This window comes from Priapulus caudatus, unplaced genomic scaffold (assembly GCF_000485595.1).
Source record: "Priapulus caudatus unplaced genomic scaffold, Priapulus_caudatus-5.0.1 Scaffold56, whole genome shotgun sequence".
Classification (NCBI taxonomy): Eukaryota; Metazoa; Priapulida; class Priapulimorpha; order Priapulimorphida; family Priapulidae; genus Priapulus; species Priapulus caudatus.
Window position 1 is genome coordinate 758,715 of NW_014577117.1, and position 18,221 is coordinate 776,935.

Consider the following 18,221-nt stretch of genomic DNA (forward strand, 5'->3'; position numbering starts at 1 on the left):
AAATAAAAATAATGCTACATAAAATAAAATCTAATCCTATCACAAGAATTCTAATGACAAGAAACGTTTCAAGTGCCTGTGGCCGCTGCTGCTGCTGCTGCTGCTGCTGCTGCTGCCGCTGCTGCTAACGTCTCTCGTTTGTCCGCTGCTGACTATCAATGCAGGCGCGATTTTCGCTGCGTCGCCACTTGCTTGCAGAATACATAATAGCGAGTAGTTGGATACGTTATCCAGCGCGATTTGTCTTGTTGGTAATGAATCATCTCGTCTTTTTCGTGCGGGTATGTATGTTTGGAAAAAATTAAGGCAGTGGCTACGGGTACGGTAGCCGTATCTTAATGTCTCGAGGCTACGGGTACGGGAGTCCATTCGCTTTCATACTTAACGAGACAAAGATGGCGGCGGTGGCGCGAGATTTCGAAGTAACGCCTTGGGAAATAAATTCACGATTTCAGAGTTTAGATGAGCTAGAACCCTAACCCTAACCCTAAACCTAACCCTAACCCTAACCCTAAACCTAACCCTAACCCTAATCCTAACCCTAATCCTAACCCTAACGCCAAAAAGGGGCTTCAACGAACGACGGCTACCGTACCTGTAGCCACTGCGAAAAATTAATACGTTGTAAATGTTGAGGCGGTGCGCTACGGTACCTACAGGCGTAGTACTAGTAGGCCTACAGTGCAGTGCAGCGAACAATGGGTCAATCGCTCGCTCGTAAAACAGGCGGTTCGTGGATCAAGTAACCGTAGTAGTACGACTGCGTAGGGGTGTGATTGATGTTGTGTATGTGTAACATTCGTCAGAAACGTGTCGTGCTGTATGGTACTACTTTGTGTTGAACTCTACTACTGTTGAGAGGGTCTATGTCCCCCGGGGTACTGCCAGAACGTACCCTGGGTACGGTCCGGTATACCGGAACGTACCCTGGCAGGGTTCTCCCCAGGATGAAATTCAAACAGGGGGGGAGGGGAGGGGTAGGGGGGGAGGGGGGAGGGGGGAGGGGGGGAAACTAGGGGGAAGGGGGGAGGGGGGAAACTAGGGGGGTCCGGGGGCGTGTATTTTTACCATACCACTAATTAATGCGTAAAATCGCCACCACACCATAGACGGTATTTGGGGTTCTTGTATATATAAGATAGCCGAGTCGGTGTACAGTTAGTGACAGGTTAACTGTTACCGGTTCGGCACAGGTTAACTGTGTGTTGTCAGGTTAACTTGTGTACTGTCTGCAGTGCATGCGTGGTACGGTAAAAATACACGCGTCGGATGTCCTGGTCGAACGGCAATTCTTGGCAATCGATTCCTGCGCTGGCAAACTTTAATTGTGGTGGAATTTAATCGGGCGGAGGTAATTTAAACGGGGCGCAACGATTCAAACAGGGGGGAGTTTTCCCAAACGGGGCGCGCGCGCCCCGTTTGCGCAACGTAGGGAGAACCCTGCCTGGTACTATATAATATGCCGGACTGTACCTCGCCTACTCCACTAACGAGTCTAGGGAGTCGCCTACGCCTACTCCCTAACCCTAACTCTAACCCTAACCCTAACCCTAATCCTAATCCTAACCCTAACCATATAAAATAGTGACCAGGGTACGTTCCGGTATACCAGACCGTACCCAGGGTACGTTCCGGCAGTACCAGGGGGACATAGACCCTATGAGCTCTGCTACTGGTGTGTCTACTAGTGACACTGTTCGTGAAACTAGAGGAGTAAGATGGAAACTCTCACGGTTTGCGTACATGCATACTGATCGCTTCCCCCACCACACGCATACATCTCGAATAATGATTCGACCATTAACACTCCCGTGGCGAGCCTTTGTGTGGCAGTTGTATGTGCTGCCTGCGTAGTTAGTGGCTAATATAAGTTTCACAGGCACTTGGAACGTCTAAAAAAAAAAGGTAAATAAACACGAAATGTACCAAAGTCTTAATGTTTCTCTGCTCTATTTCGCCTATAATCACCAATCTGCAACACACAAGTATACCGAACGCCCGACCGCGCTGTGCTGTGTGCACAAACAACATGAATAAGAGAGTTCCAACTCGAACTTTTTTTATTGAGACGTTCCAAGTGCCTGTGATAAGTTTCGCGACTGAACCCAAATGTGCGTGAAAACGTGGCAGAGCACAGCGCATAATTATGTGCATATTATCATAAGTAGATAATAGGGAAATCCGTAGGGAATTCCCTATTATCTACTTCTGATATCATAGGTAATATCATGGTAATAATATATACCTCTTAGCTCCGTTACAGGCCTGTCAGGAGGAATGAAACAAGCCGTTGCACCGGTTACTTCATGTCATAATCGTAAAAAAAGAGTGATGGGGTTTCTGAAACCCCGCCAATAGTCCGTAATTAAACACATACGTATATTTAAGGGGAAGGGAGAGAGAGACAACGACAGCAAGGGTAACATATTTAGGAGAGCATCATGTTATTGTGTATTGTCCAGGGTCCTCCAATAACTCAGCTGTCGGCAGTGATGGCGATGATTCACGGGAAGTTGTCAGCGAAGGAGAGAGAGACCTCTTCCACTGCAAAGCAGCGAAAGCCTTGCGCAACCCAGCCAAGACCTACAGCGGTCCGTACAGCAGCAGCAGCCGCCGCAGAATCAGCAGCAGGATCAGTACCAGCACCGGCAGCAGCTGATTCTGAGAGTTCTGTAAGTTTGTGTATGTTACGAGTGAATTAAAAACGTAGTCTGTATGTATTTATAAACCATCGTAGCTCATATGTAAGAAATAAATGATTGTGTTTGATATTTTAGCTGTCAGGCGTAAGTTGGGGTTAAATTAGGAAATTATCGACCATTGAAGCGAACTGGACCAACTTCACAACTATACAACCGACAATCGGCAGTGTAAACGCGAAAGTTGCGCGAGCAACTGGTCGATAGCAACTAGTTAGGAGATTAGAACATGTTATATTTTCGCCAACTTGGAGTTGCCGAATTGCGAAATTGGTCCAATTCGCCAACATAAAGTTGGCAGTGTAAACCCAGTGTAACAGTACTAAACCCTAACTTGCCGCCGCTAGATGCTGCCCGACACCGGCGCTACCACCACCCAGCTCTTGAACGGAGACTCGACGAACAATAACGAGGCGTCCGTCGCTCCGGGCGTCGAAGCTCCTGCGAGCGACGACGTAGAGGGGAGGCCGACGCGGCGAAACAAGCGAGCATGCGCGGCGGCAGCGCCGGGGACGGACAGAGGCGGGACGACGGAGCCGCGCTACAAGTGCGTCGCGTGCCCGGCGGCGTTCGAGCTCAAGCGCCAACTGAAGGGTCACATGGACGCGAAGCATCGCGGAGAGAAACCCTACCACTGCCGCGTGGGCGACATGTCGTTCCCGAAGCAGAAGACGATGCGGGCGCACCTCGCTACGCACACGGGCTCGCGCACGCACCGCTGCCCGACCTGCTCGGCGACGTTCCTGCGACGCGGCAACCTCAAGGAGCACCTGCGCACGCACACACGCGACCGTCCGCACGTGTGCCACGTGTGCGACGCCGCGTTCGCCCGCAAGTCCAACATGCGGCAGCACATGCGCACGCACAGCCCAACGCCGCTCGCGCGCCCCTACAAGTGCGACGCCTGCGACGCCGCCTTCGCGCAGAAGTACCGCCTGCAGACACACTGGAGTACGCACTCGGGCGAGAAACCGTACGTGTGCGGCGACTGCTTGGCGTCGTTCTCCCAGAAGGGTGACCTGAAGCGACACCGACTGATCCATACGGGGGAGAAGCCGTTCGCGTGCGAGGTGTGCGGGCTGTCGTTCCCGCGCAGCTACACGCTCGTGCAGCACATGCGCACGCACACGGGAGAGAAGCCGTACAAGTGCAGCGAGTGCGCGGCGTCGTTCACGCAGACCTGCCACCTGAAGACGCACATGTACCAGCACACGGGCGAAAAGCCCTATCGCTGCAAGGAGTGCTTCGCCTCGTTCAGCTACTCGTCCCACCTGAAGATCCACATGCGCATTCACACGGGGGAGAAGCCGTGCGTGTGCGAGGTGTGCGCGGCAGCGTACGCCGACCCCAGCACGCTGCGCAGGCACATGCACACGCACCTCGGCGAAAAGCCGTACAAGTGCGATCATTGCGCGGCTGCTTTCTCGCGCAAGGGCGACCTCAGCAAGCACGTGATGGTGCACGCCGCGGAGCTGACCTACCGCTGCGCCGCCTGCCTCGCATGCTTCTCCTCGCGAGAGCAGCTCGCCGCGCATGCGCGCGCGCACAAGACTCGCCCGCCGGCACCCCTTCCTCTGCCCCCGCTGGCAGCACCACCACCGGCTCCCCCTCTCCCGGCGCCGGCACGCGGGGAAAGGCGGCGTACGCCGACCCCAGCACGCTGCGCAAGCACATGCACACGCACCTCGGCGAAAAGCCGTATAAGTGCGATCGCTGCGCGGCTGCTTTCTCGCGCAAGGGCGAACTCAGCAAGCAGGCGGTGGTGCACGCCACGGAGCTGACCTACCGCTGCGCCGCCTCCCCCGCATGCTTCTCCTCGCGAGAGCAGCTCGCCGCGCACGCGCGCTCGCACAAGACTCGCCCGCCGGCGCCCCCTCCTCCGCCCCCGTCGACAGCCCCAACACCGGCTCCCCCTCTCCCGGCGCCGGCGCGCGGGGACAAGCCGTACGCTCACAAGTTCGGCGCGTGTCCCGCGGCGTTCACCGAGCGAGACCACCTCGCTCAGCACCTCCGCACGCACGCCGAGGACCGCTACCGCTACCCCGCCTGCGTTCCCGGCCGCATTTCCCGCGCTGGACTACCTCGCCGCGCAGCATCCCGTCGCCGAGAAGCCATACAAGTGTCACCTGTGCGCAGCGGCGTACGTCGAGCGAGACCACCTGGCGCAGCACCTGCGCGTTCACGGAGCCGCGGCGGCAGCGACGGACAAGCAGTACATGTGAAGCGATCGGCCCGTACAGCAGCAGCAGCAGCAGCAGAATCTGTACCAGCACCGGCAGCAGCTGATTCTGAGAGTTCTGTAAGTTTGTGTATGTTACGAGTGAATTAAAAACGTAGTCTGTATGTATTTATAAACCATATGTAAGAAATAAATGATTGTGTTTGATATTTTAGCTGTCAGGGGTAAGTTAGGGTTAAATTAGAAAACTATCGACCATTGAAGCGAACTGGACCAACTTCACAACTATACAACCGACAATCGGCAGTGTAAACGCGAAAGTTGCGCGAGCAACTGGTCGATAGCAACTAATTGGGAGATTAGAACATGTTATATTTTCGCCAACTCGGAGTTGCCGAATTGCAAAATTGGTCCAATTCGCCAACATAAAGTTGGCAGTGTAAACCCAGTGTAACAGTACTAAACCGTAACTTGTCGCTGCTAGATGCTGCCCGACACCGGCGCCACCACGCGGCAGATGACACGCGCTACCACCAACCAGCTCTTCAACGGAGACTCGACGAACAATACCGAGGGGTCCGTCGCTCCGGGCGTCAAAGCTCCTGCGACCAACGACGCAGCGGGGAGGCTGACGCGGCGAAACAAGCGAGCGTGCGCGGTGGCAGCGCCGGCGACGGACGGAGGCGGGACGACGGAGCCACGCTACAAGTGCGTCGCGTGCTCGGCGGCTTTCGAGCTCAAGCGCCAACTGAAGGGTCACATGGACACGAAGCACCGCAGCGAGAAACCCTACACGGGCTTGCGCGCGCACCGCTGCCCGACCTGCTCGGTGACCTTCCTGCGACGCGGCAACCTCAAGGAGCACCTGCGCACGCACACGCGCGATTGTCCACACTTGAGCCGCGTGTGCGACGCCGCGTTCGCCCGCAAGTACAACATGCGGCAGCACATGCGCACGCACAGCCCAACGCCGCTCGCGCGTCCCTACAAGTGCGACGCCTGCAACGCCGCCTTCGCGCAGAAGTACAGCCTGCAGACACACTGGCGTACGCACTCGGGCGAGAAACCGTACGCGTGCGGCGACTGCTTGGCGTCGTTCTCCCAGAAGGGTGACCTGAAGCGACACCGACTGATCCATACAGGGGAGAAGCCGTTTGCGTGCGAGGTGTGCGGGCTGTCCTTCCCGCGCAGCTACACGCTCGTGAAGCACATGCGCACGCACACGGGAGAGAAGCCGTACAAGTGCAGCGAGTGCGCGGCGGCGTTCACGCAGACTTACCACCTGAAGACGCACATGTACAAGCACACGGGCGAAAAGCCATATCGCTGCGAGGAGTGCTTCGCCTTGTTCAGCTACTCGTCCTACCTGAAGATCCACATGCGCATTCACACGTAGTTTCTGTCCAATCACTAATGCGTTATTTCGTAATGACTCCAGTCAGGGTACATAGTGTGTAAAGTCAATCTAGAGTATGTGGAACGGAATAGCAGACTCGCTAGAAAATCACTACAGAAATAGTACGACTGGCTCTCAGGCAATTACACACCAAAGCAAGCTGAAACGAATGTCAGAAATGTGTGGGCCATTTTGTAAAAAACCTTAGATGACATGTTCTGGCGGATGTAGGGGTGGTTTACATGACGACCGCAGATCGTTTAAATTTCCTTGTTCGATCCCATATCCGGGATTTTGTGTCCACAGGTCGGAGATGATAGCAAACATGGTGGCAAATTGCATAAATTTTGGGTTGCATTGTCTCAAAACGTTGCTGTAACCCCCGTAAGGTACCTCAAGCGCATCGTACGCCTGATGGTTACAAGAAGGTGACGTTACTGGATTCAGTTTGTGTATAATCACATGTGTGGTGTTCTGTGGCCGATACTTGGAATAATAAGGGCACTACGTGTTAGCTGCAGCCGACGGTATTGAAAACGGTAATTCCTAAGCCTAGCGAGTACCGTTTCTTGGAGCTCACTACGTTATTGCTTGAGTAACATGCAATTGTCTACGGAGTAAGCAACTTAAAGACTGGTCTTTAGAGCCTTCGGTATTCCACCAGCAAAAAAATGCCAGTTTTGAACAATGTTCGGTAAACAATTCGTTTGTTGTCATCTTGAAACTAGCTGGGAAGTATGATTCGAGCTAGTGGGCGCTTAGGGAACGCGCATTATCTGCCATAGACAAAGTTAGCAGGCATCTCCAAAATCATGCACTTGTTTTCATTACATCACCGAACACAAATACAAAGTTTACAATTCTGCCATTAGGCATTATCGCGACACGATAAAATGCATTGCCGTTCCGATGCGGGGCTGTTTCATATCACTTTTCTATTGCTATAACTGCATAACATATTTATATTATTTAAGTGTTGGTGTATCAGTGTATTCCGGCTGTCAGGTGAGACTATATTCAGGCGTATATTTAGTTTTTTATAAGCAAAAATCTATGCAAGTACAACAGCTTTAGAACCTTGCCACCACAGAGTGTTCAGTTATGGCCGTGTACATTACGAGCATCAATCGATCAAGATACCACGCGTCCACCGAGATAGTCAGTAGCAAGAGCTAATACATACGCTATGGTATAACCTAGATGATAATTCGGCTTATCTTGGTGCTGGCAGACCAGGACGCGAGGAAGACGGCCGAGCATACTTGAACTACATTGACTGCAGTTGCAAGGAACCAGGCAGACAAGGGGACATGCGAGACATTGATGATGGAACACATATTCATGGCATCGGCATTGTGAACTCTCTATCATCGGTTGCGTCCGCTGAGTAGTAGTAGTAGTATCAGATGTATATTATAGTGTCTAGTTTGATGTAGTCCTTGATAGTATCAAGGGAGGCATTTTAACGCCGGGAGGGGGGGGTTAATGCGCTGCTTGACTAGTATTTGACAGAGCTACGTGTGCGAGTAGTACGAATGTAGTTGTATTTCTACGATGCGAATCGTAATCAGAGGACGTAAGCTTCAACGGTCGCCGGATCCATCTAAGTCCACCGTCAATTGCCTCTAATAATTGACTGGTTCATGATTTTGTGCCCGTGCCCAGAGCAGAAGTATAGGGCTACAGCAATAGATAAAAACCGAGAGGAATATAAAATATATGTCGTTTCTTCTCTATCTCTCTGGTTCTCTCTCCGCTGTCGGTGCTGCGGCGTGGTGTATGTGGTTGGCGTCGTGCGTGCTGTCCGTGAGTGAGTATGTGGCGTGCCGTGAATGCGTGCATGTGTGCGTGCGTGCGTGCCTGTCTGTCCGTGTGGTGTAGTCGCGTGAGTTGGCTGTCTTGTCCGATGCCGCTGTATTGTGTGCGTGTCTGTCTGGTTCGCCGTGTATGTGTGCGTGCTGTCTGTTCGGCTGCGATGTATGTGTGAGCGTGCTGTCTGTCCGTGTGTGAGTGCCTACGCGTTATACCGTCGTGTGACAATACACATTGGAAACAAAGTCAAATGAAACAGAAAGTCCAATCCAATCGGGGGTCACCTTTTCACTAAAATATAGGCGATTGTTTGAACAACACAGAGAGGAGGCTGCTTGAACACCACTACAACATGCCATCACGCGATCATGCGCCGCTTGTGTAATATATGTCTAAGAACCACAGACAAAGAAGGCAGTGTGTACACTGCACTCATATACGGCAATATTGCTTACCTAGTGTGATTTGAGACGCAGCGGTTAAGGAAGTATTGCTCCGCACACTGACTTGGGTATTTATGAATGTTTTTGTGGGGGGGGGGCGTTAAAAGCAGACAAGATTAAACAACTGTAGGAAAGCTATATAGAATGCATATCTTAATTACGCTCTTAATAGAATCAAATATTAGATGAGGTATGTCAAGATATCATACCTGCGCGGTAGGCAACGCTGTTGCTGTTCTAGGTATCGCGCCAAGTACGAATTTCTCAGGCGCACAGTAACACACTCGCTCTCTCACTCTCTCTTCTCTCTCTCTGCTCTCCTCTCTCATCGTCCTCTCTCTCTCTCTCTACTTATCTATTCTATCTATTCTGCTCTCTACTTCCTCTCTCCTCTCTCTCTCTCTCCTCCTTCTCTCTCTCTCTCGCGCGCGCTCTCTCTCTCTCTCTCTCTATCTCGCTCGTCCGCTTGCTCTCTCTGTCTCTCTCTCTCTCTCTCTCTCTCTCTCTCTCTCTCTCAATCCTTCTCTCTCTCTCTCTCTCTCTCTCTCTCTCTCTCTCTCTCTCTCTCTCTCTCGCTCTCTTTCTTACTCAATCCTTCTCTCTATCTCTCTTGTTTCTTCTGTGTCCGTGCCTATAGGTCTCTGTCTCTCTGCGTCTGTCTCTCTGTCCCTCTGTTTGTCTTTTTTTCTGTCTCTCCCTCTCGCTCGCTCTCTCGCTCGTCCGCTTGCTCTCTCTCTCTCTCTCTCTCTCTCTCTCTCTCTCTCTCTCTCTCTCTCTCTCTCTCTCTCTCTCTCTCTCTCTCTCTCTCTTTCTCTCTCTCTCTCTTCTCTCTCGCTCTCTGCTTCTCTCTCTCTCTCTCTCTCTATCTCTTTCTTTACTCATCTCTCGCCTCTCTCTTCTGCTCGCCCTCTCTCCGGCTTGCTTCTCTCTGTCTCTCGGTCGTCTCGGGGTATACTGTATTATATCTGCTCTCTCCCTGCCTCTTCCTCTTTCTCTCTCCTTCGCCTCTCTCTCTCTCGTCGCTCCTCTCTCGTCTCTGCTCTCTCTCTGCGTTACTCGTTGCTCTCCGCTCGTTCCGCTTTGCTCTCTCTTTCTCTCTCTCTCTCTCTCTCTCTCTCTCGTCTCTCTCCTCTCTCTCTCTCTCCCTCTCCGTCTCTCTCTCTCTCCCTCCCCCTCTCTCTCGCTCCTCCGCTTGCTCTCTCTGCTTGCTCTTTCTCTATATAGTAGTAGTATGGATCTCTCTCTCCCTCCCTCTCCTCTTTCTCTCTCTCTCTCTCTCTCTCTCTCTCTCTCGTCTCTCTCTCTCTTCCGCATTTCTCTCTCTCTTCTCGTCTCTCCTCTCCTCTCTCTCTCTCTCGTCTCTTCTCTCTCTCTCTCGCTCGTCTCTCTCTCCCCCCCTCTCTCTCGCTCGTCCGCTTTCTCTCTCGCTCTCTCTCTCTCTCGCTCGTCCGCTTGCTCTTTCTCTCTTTCTCTCACTCTCTCTCTCTCTCTCTCTCTCTCTCTCTCTCTCTCTCTCTCTCTCTCTCTCTCTCTCTCTCTCTCTCTCTCTCTCTCTCTCTCTCTCTCACTTATCTATCTATCTATCTGTCTCCCACTTTCCCTCTCTCTCTCTCTCTTTCTCCCGCTCTCTTTCTCTCTTTCTCGCGCGCTCTCTCTCTCTCTCTCGCCTCCGCTGCGTCCGCGTTGCTCCTCTTCTGGTCTGTCTCGTCCTCTCTCGTCGTCGCTCTTTTCCTTGCTCCAAATCGCTTCCTCTATCTCTCTTGTTACTTCTGTGGTCCGTGTGGCTATGAGGTCGTCTGTCTGTCTCTGGCGGTCTGTCTCTTGTGTCCCCTGCTGTCTTGTCTGTTTTTCCTGTCTTCCTCTCTCGCTCGCTCTAGCTGGGTCTCCTCCTCTCCTCGCTTCGTCTCTCGTTCGTCCGCTTGCCTCTCTCTCTCTCCTCTCTCTCTCTGCTCTCTCTCTCTCTCTCGTTCTCTCTCTCTCTCTCTCTCTCTCCTCTTCCCTCGTCTCGCGGCGCTGGGGCGCTTACTTCTCTCTCTCTCTCTCGCTTCGTCCGCTTTTGCTCTCTTTGTCTCTGCTCTGCTCTCTCTCTCTCTCTGCTTCGTCTCTCGTGCGTCTTCTCTTCGGGTCTCTCTCTCTCGGGCTCTCTGCGCCCGTTCCGCTCCGTCCNTACTGCCAGCTGCTTCGACTGACCTATCTCTCCTTATATATACGTAGCCTGCTCCGTGTCATAACACCTTTCATCCCCGCATTCCGCGCGGCCATCACACAATGAAATCAGCAGCAGCGCCATAATACTTTAGCTCGCTGGAACTATAACACTTTAGTGCGCGGAAACCGCAGCAACTGTAATGGCACATCTGGCAGACGACAGTGGAGGCGATATGGAGCTAATGAAGAAACTGCGCAGCAATTAGGCATTTAGTTGCGGGTAATTGCTGATCCCTGTAGTTGGGTCCTGGGGCGTTGTATTGTTGTATTATTGTATGACATCACCCCGACCGGACGACCAAACCGCCAGTCAACGCATCACACGGTCAATGACGTCAACAGCCACCAATGTAATCGATGACGTAATCAATAATCAAAATCGTAATCAGATAAACAAGATGACTATATGTAGCTATATTGAAATTTTATTAATTAATTTTCTTGGTCACAAAATATATTCTGGCACACACATCTGCGAAATAGTTATAGAAAAAGAAACGTCGTTCTGTCGTATAAATATATAAACAGGAAGAATAGGTTCATGAGCATTCGCATCATTTTAGCAGGTATTACATCAATGGGCAACGACCATATAGTACAACATATATGAAAATAGATGCAACTTATATAGACTAACGAAAATACAATTATTTCCAAGAAAAACTTTTGCCTTATATGCTGTCTCTAACTTATTTCTATATTATGCCTTATACTTCTTAACTTGCCTCTATACTGTGGCAATTATCGAATGGAAGTACCGAATACATTGCTCGGTAGCGCCACCTGGCATTCGAAACAAAAACTAATAATATCACAAGCACTGCAGGGCAATGATAAAAATATTATGTTCTCAATGCAAATCACAAGGTTTTGAAGACGATGGGTTTCACTTACGCTCGGCATGGAACTACACACTCCTAGAAACAAATCATACGTATCACATACGAAACACTTCCCACATGGAAAAAAATATACATTACATTTAATTCTGTACGACAAATCCGTTTCCAAAATATGAAATATCACCTGGTCCCAGGCGTCGTGGTCTTTCTACATCCTCCAAATCTATGTATCGCCAGCACTTAACCGCGCCATTGCTACAGTAAGAATACATATCCAGCTTTACTGCGATGATAAAACAAGCTTCAAGTAACTTTCCCCTACTTTACTGTAAGCTAACGTAAAGCATTAAAGTAAGTCCGCCAAACTTCGGCTATTTGTAGGAATGAATCGAACATTCAGGGCCGTCATATTAACCGCTCAACGAATAAAATCGGCAAACAAAATAATTCGATGCAAACAATAACGAACAGTTAACCCGACCCGCCATATTGTTTTACGCGCCGCCATGTCATGAGCAAATAAAATCGAACGTACATCGAAACAAATAGACATAAATAACGCAAGCCGATATTATTCTTTTTTTGGCGGATGGGATACTTTGCTATCTTATTCGCTCGCGTTATCTCTCTCCTCTCTTTCTAGCCTTCTCCTTTTTAGCTCTAATTCGCTTTTCGCTTTCTTCTTCTTTGTCTGTCATGTTTAGCCTCTCTCCCCACCTCCTTCCCTACCTCCCTTTATAACTCTCATCTCCCCTCTTCTTTTAATACACACATTTATCTTCTCTCTATCCCTACCAAACTTCCCCGCTCTCTTCCCTCTTCTCATTCCACTCTTTCCTTTTCCCCTTTTCCTCCCTACCCCTCTCCCCTCCCTCTCCCCTTTCCCTCCTCTCTCGCTCTCCCTTCTCCTCCCCTCTCCCCGCTACCCTCTCTCCCTTTCCTTCCCCTACTCCTCCCCTCTCCCTTCTTCCACCTCCCATCTCTCCCCTTCACTCAGTCTCATCGTTGCTGTGAATCTCCTGCACGTGATCCACGGCCTCGTCGTACGAGTCAAAGTTCAACGCGCACGCATTGCAGCTGAAGGTCGGCTTGAGAAGTGCGAGTGCATTGCTCCTCCCCTTCCCTGCTCCGCGCGTCTTCCTCCCGCCGCCTCCTCCTCCTCCGAATGACGTCACGGCACCCGTCGACGACGTCACCGATTCGTTCTCGGTGGCGCTGCTCGGTGGCGCCTTATCTGTGCCGGTGGCGCCATCTGTGGCGGCGGGTTTATCCTCCTGCTCGGTGGTCGGACGCACGGCGGGCGGCTCGGGTTTCGCTACGGCGGGCGGCGCGGGTTTCGCTACGGCAGGTGGCGCGGGCGTCGGACGAGGCGTCGGACGAGGCGTCGGCATCCTCTTCCGCGCCTTCTGAGTAACGGCCGTCGACGGTCCCGCTGCCGCCGTCGCCGACGCTGCAGCAGCTCCTACCTCTACGCTTGCATGCGTGTTTGCGTCGGCTGTCGGCAGCTCGTCTGCAGCTGCCGCGGGCGAGCCTGCAACCGCGCTTGCCGTCGGCGACAGCTTCGCCGCGTCCGTAGGCGACGTCGCGCCGTCGGCCGACACCGTGACGTCATCGGCGGCGGCGGCGGTGGCAGGGGTGGTGGCGGCGGCAGCAGCAGAGGCGGTGGTGGCTGTGTAGGTGGCAGGGGAGGTGGTGGTGGTGGCTGTGGCTTGGGTGGTAGTGGGGGCCTTGTTGGGCGTGTCGTCGTGGTTGTGTTCTAGCGCGTGCGCGTACGAGTAGAACACCTCGCCGCAGCCACGGCAGCGAAACTCTGGCCGCGTCATCGACGGCGGTGGCTGCGGCGACGGAGATCCAGAGCCGCCGCCTCCCGCGACGTCCTGCCACTTGAGCGAGATGCCGCCGGCTGCCGGTGGCGCCCCCGTGCGGTCGTCGGCGTGCGCGGCGGCGACGTGCGCCTCGGCGTCGCCGTGCGACGGAAAGCCGACGAGGCAGCGATCGCACTTGAAGCGGTAGGGGGCGCGCGGGTGGCGCGCGCCGACGTGCGCGTACAGCGCCGCCTGCTCACCGAATGCCTCCCCGCACACCTTACACGCGATCGCCTCCACCCCCGGCGGCGTCTTCCACCCGCTCTCCTCCTCTCCCGCGGCGGCGGCTCCCCCTGGCGACGCGTCCTGGAGGGAGAGCGGCGCCGAGACACCCGATTTCCCGGGTCGCGAGCGGATCGCTCGCAGCGCCCCCTCGAGGCTCCAGCCGCTGCGGTGCGCGTCCATGTGCGATTTGAGCAGCGGGATGGCAGAGAACCTGTCGCCACACACCTTGCAGACGAGCCCCTCCTTCTTGCTGTGCGCAATCATGTGTTTGGTGAGATAGCCGAGGCGGGAGTAGCTAGCTCCGCAGACGCGGCAGGGGAACAGCTGCGCCCCCTCGTGCATCTTAGCGTGGCCGACGAGGCGACGTTTCGATGATAGGTACTCCCCGCACTCCATGCACTGCAGCAGGCGGTTGCTGCTGCTGCTGCGATGTGGGAGGTATTCCCCGCCGCCGCCGCGATCCTCCGCCTCCTCCGCATCCTCCCCGTCTCCCTCCCGCTCCTCCCCGGTAGCGTCCTCCCCGGCCGCTCTACCGACGCCGGTCGCCGTAGCAACGCCCGCTCCTCTTCCCACTCCTCTTCCCACTTCTTCTCCGCCTCCTCCTTCGCGGAAGATATCCATCTGCATGTAGGAGTCGTAGATGTCGTTGACGTCGTGGTCGGTCATGTGATGAATCATCTTCTCTACGGTCGGGAACTGACGCTGGCAGACGCGGCAACGATGCGGCAACCCCTCCCGACAGTCGGCAGACGGAATCTGCCGATCGTTGGTATTCGTCACTTTGCTGTTGAGATGCACCTCCATGTGTCGGTCGAGGAAGCCCTTCCAGGCGAATGCGCATCCGCAGATGGTGCATGCGAACGGACGACTGAACTTGTGCACGCGCATGTGCACCTTGAGCGCCGACTGCGTGGTTACCTTGATCCCACAGACGCTGCAGGTGTAGACGGTGCCCGGGGTGTTCGTCACGCCCCCGCCGCCTCCGTCATCCTCCTCTACGGGGAAACCTGCATCCATGTTGTTGTTGTTGTTGTTGTTGTTGTTGCTGCTGTGGGTGGCGGTGGCGGTGTTGTTGTTGACGCTGGCGTTGCTGTTGTTGTTGTCGTCGTGGTTGTTGTTGGTCGTCGTCGTGTTGTTATTGTCGTAAACGTTGTTGTTATCGTCATTGTTGTTGTTGTTGTTGTTGTTGACGATGATGTTGCTGGCGTTGCTGTTGTTGTTGAGGAAGCTATCGGCATGGTTCTCGCGCGTGTGAGTGGCTAGCGCCTCTGGACTCACAAACTCCAGCTTACAGAGCGCGCACTGCCAGTTGTGCGACTGCGACGACATCTTGTGGCGATTGTAGTGCCGCTTGAGGCTCTGGCGATGCGTGAACGTCAACCCGCACAGCTCGCACGTAAACGGTCGCTCGCCCGTGTGCAGGCGCATGTGCACCGTCAGGTTGTGACCGGAAGTAAAGGTGGAACTGCAGATGGCGCAGCGGTGCGGCTTCTCCCCACTGTGTCTGCGCATGTGCACGTCCAGCCCGTGCTGCGACGAACACGTCGCGTAGCAGACGGCGCACTCGATCTGCGTCCGGGTTGCGCCGGATCCGGAAGCGACGCCCGTGGCGCTAGCCGCCGGTGGCGGCGGCGGGAGCAGCGGCGACACACCGATGCCGTGCGCGTCGGCGATGTGTGCTTCTAGTTCCGGTTTCGAGTCGCAGCAGCGGAAGCAGACGTCGCACGAGTAGTAGGCGGCCTGCAGGTGGTTGCGCCACACGTGCCGGTTGCGGTTGTCACGGCGTGTGTAGGCGGCGGCGCACTTCGGGCAGCGGTAGTTTGCGTCGGCGTCCATGCCGACGCTGTCGCTGCACGCGTGGTGCTTCTGCCCCTCGGGTGTCATGATGAGACCGCAGCGGCCGCACTGCCACAGGCTGTCCTCCGTCACCTGACGCATTCCCGTGATGACGAGAGGCAACGACCGACCCTCGGCGTCGCGTTCGTCGTCGTCGCCCATAGCAACCGCATCGTCATCATCGTCATCGTCATCGTCGTCGTCGCTCGCTTCCTCCGTCGCCTGGGAATCCGTCGGCGACGTCACCGCGGCGGTGGCGCCCTCTGCGACGTCGGCGCGACCCTCGGCGGCAGATGGGCGACGTCGCGCGTGCTTCTCTGGCAACGCGCCAGCCGCCGCCGATGCTCTCTTGTTTCGGGGGCCGACGCACGCGTGCGCGGCGACGGCGGCGGCCGACGCGAACGTATCGCGACAGATGTAGCAGCGATTCAACTCGAGGCTGTCGTCGTACGGGCACTTGTGCGTCGCCAACGCCCACTTCGACGCAAACCTCTCCTCGCAGAAGTTGCACTGCTGCGTTAGCACCACTAGTACTGACGCTGACGCTGTTCCGCGGCGCGGCTCCGGCGAGCACACATGCGTGCGCACGGCGGCGGCGCTAGCAAACACCTGCGCGCACAGGTAGCACTTGTTTTCCTCCGACGACGACGTCGGCGGTGGCTCGCTGTCGCACGCGTGCTTACTGAGCGCGAACTGCGACCGGAAGCGACGTCGGCAGTCGCGACACTCGTGCGCCGGCACGTCGTGCGCCGTCGCCAGGTGGCGGTTGTATTCGGCGCGCGTCGCTGGGACGAGGTCGCAGTACCGACACTTGGTCGTGTTTGGAGCGGGACTCTTCAGGCGGACGTGCAGCGGCATCTGGCGGCGGTATCTGCAATGAAAGGATAGTTAGAGAGGTGACGTCACGCAGACAATGGTTGTTCGCAGCGCAAGAGCACACACACGCACAGACAGGCGCACGGACGCATGCTCGCACATATGCACGGACGAAACGTTAACATGCACACAGAGAAAACATGGACTACGAAAAACTAAAGGAGAAATGTGTGCATGCATGCGTGTGTGTACGTGCGTGTGTGTGCGTGCGTGTGTGCGCGCGCGTGCGCAGAGGCATTAATATATTTGAAATAATACGCCAAACAACAACAACGACGCAAGCATCTCAGTAAACAGTTTCATTGACATCATCTCACGTAAACAACTGATTATACGCTCTCTACTTCTCTCTACTTCTGCCTCTCTCTCGCTCTCTCTTTCTCTCTCTCTCTCTTTCTCTCTTTCTCTCTTACTCCCTCTCCCTTTCTCATCCCATTCTCTCCCCCTCTCTCTCTCTCTCTCTCTCTCTCTCTCTCTCTCTCTCTCTCTCTCTCTCTCTCTCTCTCTCACTCTCTCTCACTCCCTTCTCTCGCTCCCTCTGTCTCTCTTTATAGAGAAGCTCGTGTGTTACGTATAACAGGCACGTGTGATCGTATAGTGTGTACAACAGATACGTGTGCTATTGCACTTAAACCACAGACAGTATAATGCTATAACCACATAATTACTACGGTTACTCTATTCTTTAATAATGAATATCATAGTGACAATTACATACAATACATAGGTGGCTACGCAGGCCAATAATCAAATACGCGTTACAAATGGTTGATATCTTACGACCTAAGAGCAGCAGGCAGGTCCTCGGTCAGTCGGCGGAGTCCGGCGGCAACTGTGGCAGCGAGCAGCAAGAGCGAGTGCGCAGTATTGGTAGCTAGCAGCGTCGAGAACTGTTTAGCACCGTGGAACTGTGTCTGCCTTTCTGTCGAAACTGTTCGGTATTTATGCAACTGGAGGAATGCATTGCCCAAGTGTCCTCAATCCCTTGTTGCATGCGATGGTGCAATCCTGTGTCCTTCTCCAGAATTTTATGGACAACTGAAGGTGCGAAACTTCCTTCTCTAGCGTGAGAACGGCAGCCGGAGTCCTTGCAGATATGGTGGAGGCATAGAAGTTTCTCGAAGCCCTCGTCGAGCAGCCTTCTATGGGTACTAAAATGTCATAGTGTCGCCTTGTGCCATACCGCTGATGCCACGTGCACGCGGCGTGCTCGGCTTGACAATGGTAACGATATCGCACAGTCTTAACTCTGGTTGGGTTGTAAAACTTGTGCGACACCGGTGTTAGAGGTCCCGCTGTGTCACTCCATTTCTTTCAGCCTTGCGTAGGTGATTACTTTTACTCTGTCGTACGTCGTCGCATATTTCTCTTCTTTTGTTGTGCCACGCGCGCGCCACGCGGCCGGCGTACGCGGCTTGCTGATCGTCATAAGACTCGTAGCAGTCGTAACCCTGGGCGCGGGTCGTAACATCGATCGCTGCGATGTTGACAGGTTTATTGGTGAAGCCCAGCTCGCACGTAACAGACGCTCTGTTATAAAGGACACTTTGTAATCAAAGAGTGTTTCTCTGGGTGGTTAGTTCACAGCGAAACCATCTATAGAACGTACAATTGGACTAATTGTACTATAGAACGGACGTTGTCTGTAAATCCCATTTGGTGAGATTCCTCTTGTCTGTAGCTGCATATTTGACTGTAATCTTGTATATACTATACACGTTAAATCACGAAGGACCGGAGCTAGCAGGTCGCGGGCACACACAACAAACGCGCACACGCGCACACGGCACGGCAACGCACACACGACAACACGCACATGCACGCGCAAAGCGACGACGAC

General features: G+C 54.0%; 3 protein-coding genes across 3 annotated transcripts; 1 reads left to right on the forward strand and 2 right to left on the reverse strand.

The window, feature by feature from the left end:
* Window positions 1-99: 99 nt before the first annotated feature.
* On the forward strand, window positions 100-6,352 carry LOC106821029 (zinc finger protein 420-like). Its single transcript, XM_014825665.1, has 5 exons — window positions 100-251; window positions 2,463-2,672; window positions 3,047-4,257; window positions 4,290-4,998; window positions 5,363-6,352. Exons 1-5 carry the CDS (start codon window positions 159-161, stop codon window positions 6,272-6,274), a joined length of 3,135 nt encoding a protein of 1,044 aa, XP_014681151.1. The 5' UTR covers window positions 100-158; the 3' UTR covers window positions 6,275-6,352.
* Window positions 6,353-14,161: 7,809 nt separating this feature from the next.
* LOC106821030 (protein glass-like) lies at window positions 14,162-14,741 on the reverse strand (the record flags this gene model as incomplete). The annotated part of the gene is made up of 1 exon (XM_014825666.1): window positions 14,162-14,741. A coding segment is annotated over exon 1 (525 nt), but the record flags the coding sequence as incomplete, so codon positions are not given.
* An 80-nt stretch (window positions 14,742-14,821) lies between these two features.
* LOC106821031 (zinc finger protein 658B-like) lies at window positions 14,822-17,230 on the reverse strand (the record flags this gene model as incomplete). Its single annotated transcript, XM_014825667.1, has 2 exons — window positions 17,165-17,230; window positions 14,822-16,376 (listed from the first exon to the last, which is right to left on the reverse strand). A coding segment is annotated over exon 2 (1,542 nt), but the record flags the coding sequence as incomplete, so codon positions are not given.
* Between the last annotated feature and the right edge of the window lie 991 nt (window positions 17,231-18,221).